At 36.5% G+C, this 15749-nt stretch overlaps 1 protein-coding gene across 7 annotated transcripts in view; it reads left to right on the top strand.

The window, feature by feature from the left end:
• Nucleotides 1-15749, top strand: part of FRYL (FRY like transcription coactivator) — a 247256-nt gene that overhangs the window by 166788 nt on the left and 64719 nt on the right. For all 7 annotated transcript variants that reach the window (XM_057309789.1, XM_057309790.1, XM_057309788.1 and 4 more), the window contains 10 exons: nt 1660-1852; nt 2774-2898; nt 4478-4535; nt 7046-7137; nt 9968-10140; nt 11660-11820; nt 12352-12462; nt 13303-13457; nt 13809-13908; nt 15455-15623. In XM_057309789.1, the coding sequence (XP_057165772.1) occupies nt 1660-1852; nt 2774-2898; nt 4478-4535; nt 7046-7137; nt 9968-10140; nt 11660-11820; nt 12352-12462; nt 13303-13457; nt 13809-13908; nt 15455-15623 (1337 nt within the window). The remainder of the gene's footprint in view (nt 1-1659; nt 1853-2773; nt 2899-4477; nt 4536-7045; nt 7138-9967; nt 10141-11659; nt 11821-12351; nt 12463-13302; nt 13458-13808; nt 13909-15454; nt 15624-15749) is intronic.

Genomic DNA, 15749 nt, shown 5'->3' with positions numbered 1-15749 from the left:
AGTGTCTGGTTTCACTTGATCCAGTATGCCGTTCGTCAGATCACATGGAATGAGTCCTCTCATCGAATAAGTTGCCCATATAAACCCAACACCCAGACAAACCTAACACCTTCGTCTCACATGAAAGGCTCTCCATACTTGGCTCTAGTCTATACGTTCTTCCGTACTTTCTGTCATGGCTACCTATGTATTCTTCTGATAGAACCAAACAAACTTCTCAGCGTGCACTGCATGAGGCTACAGTTTCTATTCTATGAGTTTTTATTCGCATGAATCTAGAATGCCTTTTGTCTTCTCTATCTTCTGTATGCTGATATCTGATGTATACTAAAGCCTTCTCTTACATCTCCAAGCTGGAGTAATCATTCCTTCTTTTGGATCTGAATATAGATATTTTTGGTATTTCTGTATGTGTATACACACTTATTATATATCTGTGTACATTCTCAGGAATTGTGTATTAGATGGTATTTTTTTAGTGAAAATTGACACTTGCCACCTTGTATAAATAACATTTATGACCTTATCTCATTTAGTCTCCCCTCATTGCCATATTTGAATTAGAAGCCCTCTCCTACTCCCGTTCTCTGTCTCTTCTGTTGTACTTCATCACGCTCGGCACCAGCTGACAGTCTTTTATTTACTTCTGTACCGTGAGTGTGTACAGGGCTGGTTTGGTTTTGTTTTACTGCCGTCACAGTATTTTCTAAAACAGTAAAACACTGTTGATGAACTAATGAAGTGGTATGTTTGCTTTGCTTATCTTAATATATAAATGTTTTGATGCCTAGGACTATGTATTAGTGTTTTTCTGTTTTGTTTTGCTCTCAGTCCTGAATTCCACCAGAATTTTGGTGTTTGGAAAGATTTATAGAATTATTCTCACATATTTTATTGGTCTGTGTTTTAAGATGGAAATTTGATGGAAGCCTTAAAAGTGTAGCTATTCTTTTGATGCAATTCCATTTTCAGGAATTTACCCAAGAAAATCATTAAACCTTTATTATAGTTAAGCATATATTCAAATGTATAGTGTCGTGTATTATAGGGAAAAATTGCTATTAGCTAAAATGTCCAATAATGAACATTTGGACAATAAAACCTGAAAGTTTGGACGATAAATCCTGATAATCTCTGTAATATAGCATACAGTCCTCAAAAATGATGTCACAGAAGTATATTCATTTAATGGAAGATGGTTAAAACACACATTAAATACATGTGAATACAATTTTTATAAGTTAAAGGAGATATATTTATGTATTTCTATACATGTATGTATTTGAATTGAAGCTGTAGATGAGAATATACAGTGCCTGTACTGATGTGGGGTTAAGGCTGGTTTTTATTTTGTTTTCATGGGTTGTTTTTTTACACTGAGCATGTATAAAAAGTTATAAAATGTGGCCTGATAAAAATATTAACTTTGGTCACAAGAATGATAAAAATTATGTTGAAATGATCCTACAGGACGTTTTAATGTTCAGGCCAGTAGTCATCTGTATCTTACACCGTTCCACAGAGGTTTAGTGGTAGTAAGAAGACGTTACGTTGACCATCTTTCCTGAGTTGACAGAATTTAGCTTGAGGTAAAGAAAAAAACTTGAAAACACGTTGTATGACTTACATCCCCCTGTCTCTCTGCTTCTTTTCCCCTAGTAGCCCCATCAATGCCAAGAAAGTCAATACTACCACCAGCAGCGACTCGTACGTGGGGCTGTGGAGGAACTACCTGCTGCTGTGCTGCAGCGCCGCGTGCGCAGCCTCTTCCGCGTCCGCCGGCTCCGTGCGCTGCTCCCCGCCCGAGACGCTCGCCTCCACGCCGGACAGCGGCTACAGCATCGACTCCAGAGTAAGACCGCCCCGTCCGCCGCCGGCTGCCGGTGGCCCCGGAAGTAACGCCCTACCGCTTCTTTTCCAGGGCGATAAAGGAATTTGGTTGAAAAGTGTGTTAATTGAAAAAAAAAAAAATAAAAAATAAATAAATAAATAAATAAATAAATAAATAAATAAAGTTCAAGGAATCCCATTACTGTGGATTCCTGGTTGGAGTCAATTATATATATAAAATATTATATAGTATATAATTTAAAATTCATATATATTATATATATAATACATATGTATGTATGTATAGTTTTTTGGTGAAAAGAGGGACATGCTCGTTAAATTCATCATAATATTTTTAAAGGAATTTTCATCCCCACTTTTCCTTGATTTCCTGTAGTTCTCACACTTCTCAGTATCCAAAAGAAATCATTTAAATGATTGAATACCTTTTGTAGAGTTTCCCTAAATTATGCAATGATACAAATGACACTTGATAAGAACAGTTCTATAGTCTTGATGCTATGACACAAAATATTAGGAGGTGGTTGGAGAAAATTTAGAAAACTGAGTAAGATCTGAGTGTCTTACTTTAACACCAATGACTTAGAAATAAATTTTGTGTGATTCATTTTTCTGGATCAAAAGACATAGACTATCAGAATATCCTCATGCAGAGGAAGTCAGCCCATTATGTAATGGTAGGTATCTGTAAGAAATTAAGAGACCCACAGAGCCCAAATTCTTTTAGCGAACGTGCAGTGAGCCATGGGACAAATCATTTAAGGTTTTTAGATAATGTACACCACAGGTGAATTTTGAAGTCCCATTCACCGTGAAATTTCATCTATCCGTTGCCCTTGTTGATATATTGATGAAGTGCCAAGTTATTTATTTGGATGTACTGTCATTAATGGCTGCTATAAATGTGTATTTTTTTTTCCAGATTATTGGCATCCCATCCCCATCATCCTTGTTTAAGCATGTAGTTCCAATGATGCGCTCTGAGAGCATGGAAATCACAGAATCCCTTGTTCTAGGTCTTGGCAGGACCAACCCAGGAGCTTTTAGGTAATTATCTTCATATGTTTTCTCTATGCACTAAAATAGTAGATGTACCCCTGGAAGAAGGTGCAGTTGAATCCTTATAATCAGGACAGTTCATATCAGTCCTGACATTTACCAGTTAACTAGCTATGTAACATTTAACGAGTCATTTAATTTATTAGACCCTTTATTTCTTCATTTTGATTGAGCAAATAAGATTTCCCCGGGGTTCTTCCCAGAATTACTATGAAAATCTCATATATACTATGTATAAATATGTTCTAAAAATGATAAAATGCCATGTAAATTTTTAATATTTTCATACCTATTTACACAGTGATGTGATTATTTTATAGTTTTGGACTTTTGGTTAAAACTATAGTTTTTCCCCTCCTTGTTTGAGAGAATTAGATTATTTTTAGAAGAAATATTTATGTATATATTTTCTATCATCCTTGATGTTTTTGATGTTAACAAAGCAAATCCTTCATTTTTGCCTGAGATTTTGCTTCGTTGTTGCCTGCTGGGCCTTGTATTTATACTTTCGAGATTGCCCTCTCTTGATCCAAGGTGGTGTTTGCTGTTTTATCTCTGAGATAACACACACAACAGAGACTAGGTTAGCAAATTGTAATAGGTCTATATTTGTGGGATGGAATTCATTATAAATGAGGTTTTGGAAGATTATTTTATGACAAGTAAAATTATTATGCTAATAGCAAAAAATGGATTACAGAAATGATCTCAGCTTCTTAAAAAACAAATTCTCATAAATAGAAACAATTCAGAGGCAAATATTTTGTGGATGCATTTTATTTTCTTATTTCTTATTATCCTTTTTAATTTTTAATTTTCCCAATCATCTGCAATAAGCACATTTTCAATTTAAAATCAGAATATAAGGAAAGATAAAATTATCATTTTCATGAAGTTCATGCCCTTTGACTCATTAGTTCCATTTGTAAGAATTAATCCTAAGGAAATAATAAGAAATGAAGACAAAGATGTTCACTGAGGCGGTATTTATAATAACAAAAATTAGATAAAATTGGGGTACCTGGCTGGCTTCGTCGGTGGAGCATGTGACCCTGATCTTGAGATTGTGAGCTTGAGCCCCATGTTAGCTGTAGAGATTACTTAAAATCTTTTTTAAAAATTAGATGAAATTTAATGAGCCAGTAATAAATGAAAATGTTTAGAAAAATTATGGTATCCCACCCTGTAATAGAATATTGTGACCTAATTGAGGGCATGTGGATGTCATTATGCTAGTGTTAAAGGAAGAAAGGATACCTTCTCATATCTGGTGGGGTTTCAACTATATAAAATATATGTAGGCTGCAAAATGACGGAATACCGATCTTGATGGTATTGACCTCTGCAAATGAGAGTAGGTGGCCTGTGCCATTTTTTTCTGCTTTCCCAATGTTCTGCAGTGTGCACATGTTCTCCTATAACCAAAACAATAAGGATCGTGTTTAAAACAGTAGAATTAGAGTTAACAGTTGTCATTTCACATCATTATGTTAGTATTTACATATTTGCACATCAGATTATATCTGTTCACCTATTAATTTAAAAATGTATATAATTTTTCCTCCAGGGAACTAATAGAGGAATTACATCCCATAATTAAAGAAGCACTCGAAAGAAGGCCAGAGGTAAGCCATGTAGTTTTCTTCATTAAGTATTTATTTGGCAAATACTTATTTGTCTTCTGTATTCTATACATTATACCAAACGTTAGAAATTGAGAAGTAAATATGTAAAAGATGGTCTGATGCAGTTTTCAACCATTTTTTTTTAAGAGAGAAAGTGAACACACAGGGATGGGGAGGGGGCAGAGGTAGAGGGAGAGAGACTCTGAAGCAGACTCCGTGCTGAGTGTGGAGCCTGATGCAGGGCTCGATCTCCTGACCCCGAGATCATGACCTGAGCTGAAGTCAAGAGTCGGACACTCAGCTGACTAAGCCACCCAGGTGCAGTGCTCCTCAACACTTTTTTAATATACAAGATTCTTCCCTCCCCCTCACAGAAGATTTTAGGCAGAAACTCATTCTGTAAAACATGTTAAATTGCTCTAACAGAAGTGGGGACAGTCAGAGTCTAGGTCGGGCTCACCAAGCTTTTCTGTAAGCGGCCAGATAGTAAATATTTTCACCTTTGCAGGCCCTACTCTCTCTGTTGCAGCAACTCAGCCTGCAGAGACTACCAAACAAAGGGGCATGGCCATATTCCAAAACAATTTTTTTTAGGCAACAGTAGACCGGGGTTGGGCTGAGGACCATGTTTTGCCAACCCCGGGTCAATGTCCCTAAATCTAAAAATCTGCAACTTTTAGAAACCACAGGTCTAGTGGGACAGGGAGATGTGCAAACCATAATTGTAACAATGTATTACACACTCAAGTAAAATCACAGATAAGAGGTTGCACAAACGGCAGAGAAGAAAGCTGCTGGCTCTGGCTGTGGAGAAAAACTAGGCCTGAAGCACCGATATTTGAGGTGAAGTTTGAAGCATGTTCCCCAGTGGACAAGCAAGGGAAAGACATTCTAGGCAGAGAAACAACATCTGCAAATTATGACCTATATTTTTTTTTTGAAAAAAAAAAAAAAAATGTGGGCATTGCAGATTTTTTTGCATGATTATATGACGGAGAAAGTGATTGATTAGGCTGCAAAGCAAGTTAGGACCGATCACGAAAGACTCCTAGTTTCAGCTTTATCCAGTAGACCTGTGGTCACCATATGGCATGAGCATTAGAACTGCCTGGAAGAGCTTCCTAAAAATTATAGATTCCTGGGCCTCTTGAGTGAGATCCCTGGAACGGAGCCCAGAAATCTTTCTAAAACCACCTTAGATGAGCCTGGTGTAAAAGACCGAGAGTCACTGCTGTTGATGTCACAGAGGAATTAAAGCAGGAGGAGGCCATGGTGACAATAGTCACTCTTTTGGAAACTTTAAGACGGCATCTGTAATTCTTCACTTCCTTTCTTTAATTCAGTCATGTAGAGTGGTGATAGTATCCCCACTTAGCAATCAGACTTTTGTTTCAGAATGATCATGTTGATTACAGCATAGGATGGTTCATTAGAGGGACGTGGAACTGGAAACAAAATTAAGTAGCAATATTTATACTTCGGAATTTCAGGGGGAAAAAGTCATCATAGCAAGTGAGTAGATAAATACAATGATGTGCCTTGAATGTAAGATTTATTTGAGCGCTTTAGACTCACAATCTTTCTGTAGATACAGAATGGAAACAAGTCAACTAAAACTTTGCAGAAATCCTCAAAGACTGCTTAGAAACTGTGCTGTTCAGTACAAATTGCTATAAACTTTACAAAGAGCTGAAAGAAATAGTAAATGTAATGAGCTGGTCATCAGCAAATTGGCCTGCTATGGAAGGCAGGAAACTGGATCGTGGACTTGAAAGTTGAAAGCCTAATAAGTAGGTTTTCAGTTGCTCTATATTGTGAAAATTACATCGTAGTGACATAATAAACAATAGAAGAAAGTGATACAACAGATGTGTCTCTTCCTACTACACGAGTTCCCGTTGGAAGCTGAATCGAGGGGATGTTACAGCAATGATGTACTAATGTAGCCATTAGCACTTTGGCTCTAGTGAGACAAATTTATTCAGGCCATAATGATCAGAGAAATTTTTTCTTTTGCATTTAGTTTCTGTGTCAAAATTAATTATTGAGTGGAAAACTTCGGCATGAGCAAAATCTATGAGGTTTCTTCATTCCCCTTTGTGTTATTTTCCTTGTCCTATTGTTATATTGCAGGGAATATCTTAGGGATTCTTTATCCTGCAGTGAGAACAGTTTACTACTTTCAGTTCTTTGAAGTTGTCAGATTAGCAAATCACCTGAAAGTAACTGTAAAGTAACTATAGGATTTTATTTTCTCCCCACACAAGGAGTTTTGCCACATAAAACGTCATGTGATTTTATTTGGCTCATTACTTTCAAACTATTCCACACATATCTCTTTGATTCATTAGCCACTAGCGTGCTCGAAGTCTGCATTGCACAAGCAAAATAACTGCAGTGAGCCCTAAAACCCTAAGATATGCAAGTTATTCTTTCCAAGTTACACCAGCAAGCTCTCTATCAACTTCCCCGAAGGACTTTTACTTACTGTCCTTATATCTTTGGAATAGAATATGAAACGGCGCAGGCGTCGAGATATTTTGCGAGTACAACTGGTACGAATATTTGAACTGCTGGCAGATGCTGGTGTCATAAGTCACAGGTCAGTATTGGATTTTGATTTTTAAAACTTTGGAATGACTAGGGAACATAATATTTTTTTCTCTTATGAAATATATAAAAACAGAAGAGCACCTTGGGAACAACAACAAAAAACTGCTACACGATGAACATTATTTACAGAAGATGCATCCAGTATGTTAATCAGTGGCTAAAAAGTGTATTGAAAAAAATCTACCACTAGTACTAGATTGCTTCGGGCAAAAATCGACTATAGTGTTCCTAGGATTTTGATATTTGTAGGAATCTAGTAAGTCAGGCAAGTGGACAGTAGCCTTTTTTTGTGACTAACTTAATGATTTTTTACCTCATTTTAAAGATCTATTTCTTTTGGATCGTAAAATCATATATATAAAGGCTAAAGACGATAAGTCTTGCAAATTTATTCCAGTCGACTGTTAAGCTCTCCTGTTGGGGACAATTACGAAATCCATGAACATACATCATAATTCATAACTTTCCACCCTTCACCAATGAAAACATAAAACCTGGCGTTATTGCTAGAATAAAGACATGCGGACACTAAGACCAGCCCCTTGAGGAAAATTCCACTGGCTTTGGGCTGAGAAATAACTATTTCCCTAGGAAGGGTAACTTGTGTTGCCTGACTATTAAAGGGGGGGGGGGGAGAAAAAAGATCTGATCGTCTCCAAAAAAAGGTAACTGAGAAGAGATCTTGAGGAACAAAGAACGTTAATGAACAAGCGCAGTATTGTTACTTTGGCGTTTGTCCTGATGATTTCTTCGTGCACCTCCTACCCGCCATACTTAGCATCAAATGCTTTTGTTGAGTGCTTTCAAAATTGAGCTCTAATTAAAGAGAATTTAGACCCCTGAAACATCATTCTTTTTTTTTTTTTTTGTCCTACACAAAAATAAAACCATGGAAGTTAGGAAAAGAGAATTTGAAACATACTGGACTTAATGCAAAAAATCAACAACCTAATATGTATCTCTATCTTTTTTCTTTCTTTTTGTTGTTTTTAATGTAGTGTTAGTGAATGAAGAATCTTTGAATGGTACTATTTGGGGGGACTGCAGGATGTGGGTATATTTAAAATTTACAAAAGCTGTAGTCTCTATTGAGCAGTGATGGTTTTGAACACGGTTATGTGTTTTGCTTTTGGTTTTATTTTTTTAAGAGAAAGTAATACTGTAAGGCTGTTGGTATTATGGACTTTTCGTTTCCTTGATTAAGGAAAAAAAATGAATTCCAAAGGCCAAAAAGGCAGGGATCTTTGCTCTGTTCCCCCAGCCGATCCATCGTGCCTGATGCATAGGAGGAGTTCAGTGAATAGTTGTTAACTGAATGAATGCTTTATTCTGAGCCAGGTTGCAATCCATCAGATTGGTTTCCCATCCATTAATAAGTCATTACTCAGAAATCAGAACATTCCTTTAAGGAATGAAGGAAAACATCTCATTATGAAATTCATTCAACATATTTTTATTGTTGCAGACTGACATTTTTAATATACTGTAGTACCACTGTGACTCCTTACTCTTGTTTTCATGGCCACAACTACTAAAAATGATTTTTTCTTTTAAAACCATACATTTTAGAAGTACTTTTCAAATATAGCAAGGAAAAACCGATCAAAATAAATGTAAATGTAATAGCTAACCATTTATATAGCATTTATGGTTTACTAATCCTTTATTATATAATAACTAATTTGTATTTTTACTAAAATGCTCTGAAGTAGTTACTGGTCAAATCCTTAGTAAGTGAGGGAACAAGACTGGAATCCAAGACTTCTGACTAACCAAATGACCCCCTTCCAGTCCGTGGTTCCCAGGCTCAGAACCCTTGCCTCAAAAAATGACTGCAGAGATTGAATTCTCTTAAATTTTTGTATCCCCAGTACTACCTACCCTAGAATCTTGCCGAGAATAAGTACCTAATGGATATTTGATTGATTGTACAAAAGGCATGATGTGAATTTGCATGGCAGCTCTGAGAATATATAGAGCTAGTATTTTTTTTCTACCCTTTTTTTTTAAGTAGGTCCCATGCTCAGTGTGGAGCCCAACCTGGGGCTTGAACTCACAACCCTGACATCAAGACCTGAGCTGAGATCAAGAGTCGGCCATTTAACCAGCTGAGCCACCCAGGCGCCCCTCCTCTTTCTACCCTTCTAAATTGATCCTCCCTATCCCATACGCCTCCTTATTTCCTTACTTTGAAAAGCTCTATATTTTGCCAGAGGGAATAACATTTAGCACTCAGAATAGTTGATTAAAGGTAGATATGGAATTGAATAATATAAATTGCAATAGCAGTTTCAGGATTAAGAAGCACCATCTATTTTATATTTGTAAGCCAAATCACGTTCAGTTAATTTTTGTGTATTAAGTTGCACACTGCCATGATCGTGCTAAGTTTAATGTACAGTTGACCCTTGAGCATGGATTTGAGCTGAGTAGGTCCACTTGTATGTGGATTGTAACAGTACAGTACTGTAAATGTATTTTCTCTTAGAATTTTCTTAAGAACACTTTCTTTTCCTAGCTTACTTCATTCTAAGAATATAGTATATAATGTGTATGACATACAAAATATATGTTAATCGACAGTTTATGTTATCTGTAAGGTTTCCAGCCAACAGTAGGCTGGCTATTAATAGTTAAGTTTTGCGGAGTCAAAAGTTATATGCAGATTTTTGACTGGGGTGGTGGGGCTGGGTGCCCCTAACCCTCACGTTGTTTAGGGGTCAACTGTATGTTATTGTGATTTTGATTACTAGGAATTTTATTTTGATTTAAGTTATAATTTAAAATCACATTTTCTTTATTTTTTTCAATATTTTTAGTGCAAGTGGTGGCCTTGATAATGAAACACATTTCCTCAACAACACTTTATTGGAATATGTAGATTTAACTAGACAACTCCTGGAAGCAGAAAATGAAAAAGACTCTGACACACTGAAGGATATACGATGCCATTTTAGTGCCTTAGTGGCGAATATCATTCAGAATGTTCCAGGTATTCTTTTCAGTTTCTTAAAACATTATTGAATATTAAGGGACCATCATATATTCTCTTCCCCGAGGGTTTGCAGTGTATGGTGATAAAGCAGCTTATGAACATAGGGGGAAAATATGTTCAGCATAACACAGATGGCAAGAGTTTACCTTTCAGTTAGTGTCGTGAGTAGAAATCGAAAAGCAACCACACATAGATTTTTAATGATAATCAAGACACTAACAAATTTAAGAAATCAGTAGAAGAAGCTTCTTGAGGGAAACTTCTTCTAGATGCAATGAGCAAAAAGGAATTATGTTCCAAATGGTAATTGAGGATAAAATTAACAAGGTACTGCTGAATAATGGAAGAAGGGTGTAGGCCCAGTTATAAAGCATACTAAGGATACAGTGTTATTGATTGATTCCTTTAAGGTATATGTGCCTATTATTCCAGTACATACTACATGCCATGTGCTGGTTTAGGCCCTAGAAATACTAATATACGCGGTTACATTTTAAAAAGCTATAAACTGTTCACAAGAATAAGACATAAAATTACAACTGTAGCCTTTGGTATACAGTGTAAATGCAAATGTTTCTTTTTCTTTCTGAAAAAGAATTATTTTGTTACCTTTAAAGGAACTTGCAAACAGTTGACTCTTAAAAGTAAGAGCATGGGTTGTGTTTTATAAAAGAGGCCTGTAAACATTTCTTTAGGTACATTAATTTCAAATGCAGGAGGCCTATTTTGAACTTCAGAGGGTAATGATTTCCTGATCTGAAGCTCAATTAACAGAAAGATATAATTTAGTCCATTACTAAACATTTGTCTACAACTTCCAGATTGGTTCATTAAGATACTGTTGAGTTTCTTCAACAAGGATTAATATAGAGAACTTGTAGATAGAATTTTCAAGTGGAAAGAATTCTTGGAGATCATCTCAACTATTGGTTTTCCAACGATGTTGTTTCTCCTCTGGAGCCGTCAGCAAGAGGCAGTAGAACGGGTTTAGACTCTAGGCCTCACCCCTTACTTCAATTAGATCAGCCCCTCCTTTGTCTGTTCTATCAAGATTCCATGTAAGGATTCTTTTACAAAGACAGCTGTGCAGCTGAAAACATACAAAGCTCAAAAACAGCTTACCTGGTCCAAAGCTTTGTCTTGACAGTGAACCAAGATCCAGAGTTGTGTTCATGTTGATGCCTTGGCCAAGCTTACCACGTAGGCAGCACCAGCGGGGAGCAGCAGGGCCCTAACTCCCGGCTCTGGGCAGTCCTGTGCCTGCCCTGAAATTCTGCGTGCGGAGATCCCGTAGCTCTCATAATGCTGAGCTACTTGGGGTCAGAGACGGCAGCCCTATGTCTGGGTCTTGCACGTGCATCAATGATTGCTGTCACCCAGGGGGTTTGGGGAGGATACAGTGAAAACTTTGCTTGCTTTTTTGCAGTGTTACATACTCAATATCAAATAAGTTGACATGCATGTTAAAATAAAAAGTAACAAATAAATTTTTTCCCATCTGTGTTTTTATGTACAGTGCACCAGAGAAGAAGTATCTTCCCTCAACAGAGCCTTCGTCACAGCCTGTTCATGCTGTTCAGTCACTGGGCAGGGCCTTTTAGCATCATGTTTACACCCTTGGACAGATACAGTGACAGAAATATGCAAATTAACAGACATCAGTACTGTGCACTAAAGGTATTGCTTACAAATCGGATTTCTTTGTTCTTACATGAAAAGTGCCATTAAATTTTTTTGTCTCTCAGTGCCTAGTATTATAAATACTAGGTTTCTTCTGAGTACCTGAGAGTATTAGCATATATATTTGCCTGCTGTATTCAAATATTTGAACTGTACATTGATTTAGATACGTAAAATACAATGCAAAAAGTTACAGAATCTACCCAAAATTTAAGTGCCATTTTCTGAAACAACTGAGAATTGCCTTTTTTTTTTTTCCTACTTAAGTACTTTCTCTAGGTCTTTTTTTCCTCTTCTCTTCCAATACTGTCCAAGCTCATGCCTTATTTGGCCTCACGTATTTACTTACTACTCATCTTAAATCACTTAGTTTCAAAAATTACTATTACACTCTTCTTTGTAAAGGAAAGAATTAAAGATATTGTGGCTACATAAGCATGAATAAAAATATCCTGCCTCTTCTCATGAAGCAACCAACAGAAAACCTCTTAAATGTTTTAAATGTAATTCTAATATTATTGTTTGAAGGCTATGTCTGCTGTACTATGTTGTGGCCCTGTTGCAGATAATGTAGGACTTTCATCAGATGGCTATTTGTACAAATGGTTGGATAACATTTTGGACTCTCTGGACAAAAAGGTGATTATGACGGTTCCTTTAAGATTGCGTAATAAATCGCAGTGCGTTATTTGAAACTATAGTATGACCCACTGAAAACAAGTCTTTTTTTTTTTTTTTAAATAAGATTAGGTTAGAATTATATGCAAAAAGCATGTTATGTAAAATTAAATAGGATGCAATAATTTAAGAAATTTGTAATTCTTATTTAAATAATGTTAATTTCCCTTTTATATTATAGAATTAATACAGTAGTGTATATATATATCTCACGATAGGATTCTAGATCTATAAATAAAATATTAATATAGAATACATTGAGCTCCGCGGAAGAAATCTGTTATTTGTTATGTTTAATATCATTCTTTTGACCACTCTCCAGTTAGTCTTTCTTGCCTTCCCTTTTCCTTATTCTCATACTGTACATGCACAGACTTCACAATTTAAAATAGGACTTACATTTTTTCCCCTTCAGAATAATTTTTCTATTGCGTTATCAAAAACAAGAATAAAGGTTGATAAAAATAACTGGAGAGGTTAATAACTCATTTTTCTGAAAGCACTTAATCACTGTTCATCAGCCGCCTTCAGGGCTCTGCTGGAGGGGAGAATTGTACTACTTAGAGTCTTGGGTAAAAAGCAGGAGACCAAGTATAATTTATCCAGGCCTTTTTGTTTTTGTTTTTGTTTTTCTCTTTTGGCTGAATAAAATGAGAAGGAGTCGAACAAAAGGAGACTGGGTTTTGTGTTTAAATACAATAAATATAATATATATACTATATTATTTTAATAAAAATTAGGAGTAGTTACATATGATATATAAATGTCCTTGTCCTGGGCAATGTTGTGACCTGTACGTAGGTTCATCAGTTGGGCTGTGAAGCAGTTACGTTACTGCTGGAGTTGAACCCGGACCAGAGCAACCTGATGTACTGGGCTGTGGATCGATGTTACACTGGTTCCAAGAGAGTGGCAGCCGGCTGCTTTAAAGCCATAGCTAACGTATTCCAGAACAGGTACCCGAGATACTGTTTTCCGTATTTTATTTAGGTTGGTTTTTTTTTTTTGGTTTTTTGGTTTTTTGTTTTTGTTTTTTGTTTTAAGAAAACATTCCCTTTTGAATTCAGAAATACTAAGAAGCCAGTATTTTCTTTCCTTGAGCTCTAATGAAATGTAACCAGATTAAGAACAATGACCACCAAACATGTGTTGTGTACCTTTTGCCTTAAAAAAAAAATTCAAAAAACAAAAGAACACCTAGTCGTAGGCTTAACACTTGATGTCTGCAGCCTTGCCCTTTGTATATCATATTTGTTAATGGTGTGAGAGCCTCTAAAATGTCTCTAACATGTAAAATTTGTCCCTAGGGATTATCAGTGTGACACAGTGATGCTCCTAAATCTGATACTGTTCAAAGCAGCTGATTCTTCTCGAAGTATCTATGAAGTGGCTATGCAACTGCTACAGGTTTGTAAGCACGTGTTAGTTAAAATATTACTGACAGTTTAATGAAGCATATAAATATTTAGTTTTTTTTAAGATTTATTTATTTATTGCACGAGGTGGGGAGGGGCAAAGGGAGAGGGAGAGAGAAACTCCAGCCAACTCTCTGCTCGGTGCGAAGGCGGTGTGGGACTTGATCTCATGACCCTGAGATCACAATCTGAGCCGGAACCAAGAGTCCGAGGCTCAACTGACTGCCCCACCCAGGAGCCCCTGGGCTTTATTTTTAATAGAGAGGCATGGTGTCAATTCCCGATTGTCATTATAAATAGAAGACAAAGATAAGGGGCGCCTGGGTGGCTCAGTCAGTTAAGCGTCTGCCTTCAGCTCAGGTCATGATCCCAGGGTCCTGGGATTGAGCTCCTCATCAGGCTCCCTGCTCAGTGGGGAATCTGCTTCTTTCTCTCCCTCAGCCTGCTGCTCCCCCTGCTTGTGCTCTCTCTGTGTCTCTGTCGAATGAATGAATGAATGAATGAATGAATGAATGAATGAATAAACAAACAACAAAGATAATATGGGTCACTTAAGTCTACAAATAATAGACTACTCAGAAGTGTATTACAGAGGGGTTATGTGTATACTCCCACATACACACCTGTATGCGCCTGTGTGTGTACAAATACAAAGGGAGTGGTCAGGACTTAGTGTGCATGGAACTGTTTCTGTCCAGCAGAGAAGAATAATGTGAGCCAAATGTTTTTTTGAGAACCAAGTAAAAAGTAATTAGCCCTTTTATGATGTGCTTGTATAATTTTCCTTTATTAGACCAAGAAAAATAACCTAGAAAGTTAACTTACCAAGCATGGAGATAGCATTATTATACAGTATCTCACTAATTGATAATAGGATGGGGTTCTTCACTCTTAACCAAGTTAAGAATGAGATTCAAGTAGATGCTGATTTTTCCAGAGGCTTTGACATGGTACTGATGCTGGTAGTGGCCATCTTGGGAATTATACCCTCTTGTCTTTATTAATTAAGAAGAAACTTAAGTGCTGTATCTTTACCTAGTCTAATGTTAAAATAATTTTAGCTCATATTCCATATTTAATCTGTATTTAAACAAGAGCTATTTGAGGATTTTTTTTCACCTATACGTGTTTTATATAATCCTGTTTTTGAACTAGAAAGTGGTAAATCTTCTTCAAGTAATTGTAAGTTGCTAAAGTCATTTTCAGACTATGCTACTGACCCAGACCATTGGCATTAGGCACAACGAGTCTAAAGCCTTCTAAACAGTTACAGATCTTTTGCAAACATTCTTGGGAATTAGAAATTAACATCTGAAATACTTGACAGTATGCATAACGCTATGATTTTTAGCTGTCTTAGGAGAAGATTTTATTTTTCAATTATAGCTGAAATTTAGAGGACTCATAAAATCTTAACATCTGAAATACTTGACAGTATGCATAACGCTATGATTTTTAGCTGTCTTAGGAGAAGATTTTATTTTTCAATTATAGCTGAAATTTAGAGGACTCATAAAATCTTGACTACATTCCTGCAGATCCTGGAACCGAAGATGTTTCGCTATGCTCACAAATTGGAGGTTCAGAGAACAGACGGAGTACTCAGCCAGCTGTCTCCTCTGCCTCATCTGTATTCTGTTTCATATTACCAGCTGTCCGAGGAATTAGCAAGGGCCTATCCTGAGCTAACTCTCGCCATCTTCTCAGGTATGATCGTGGAACTGTCAGTGGGTTTTCTTTAGCAATCATTTCTAAAAAACTACATTTAGGAAATTTTAAATATAAGAGATCTGAGGTTGATTCAAAACAGAACATGTCTTTATGTAAGACACT

The sequence above is a fragment of the Ursus arctos genome, unplaced genomic scaffold, assembly GCF_023065955.2.
Source record: "Ursus arctos isolate Adak ecotype North America unplaced genomic scaffold, UrsArc2.0 scaffold_9, whole genome shotgun sequence".
NCBI classification, from domain to species: domain Eukaryota; kingdom Metazoa; phylum Chordata; class Mammalia; order Carnivora; family Ursidae; genus Ursus; species Ursus arctos.
This window is presented reverse-complemented; position numbering and strand designations above follow the sequence as displayed.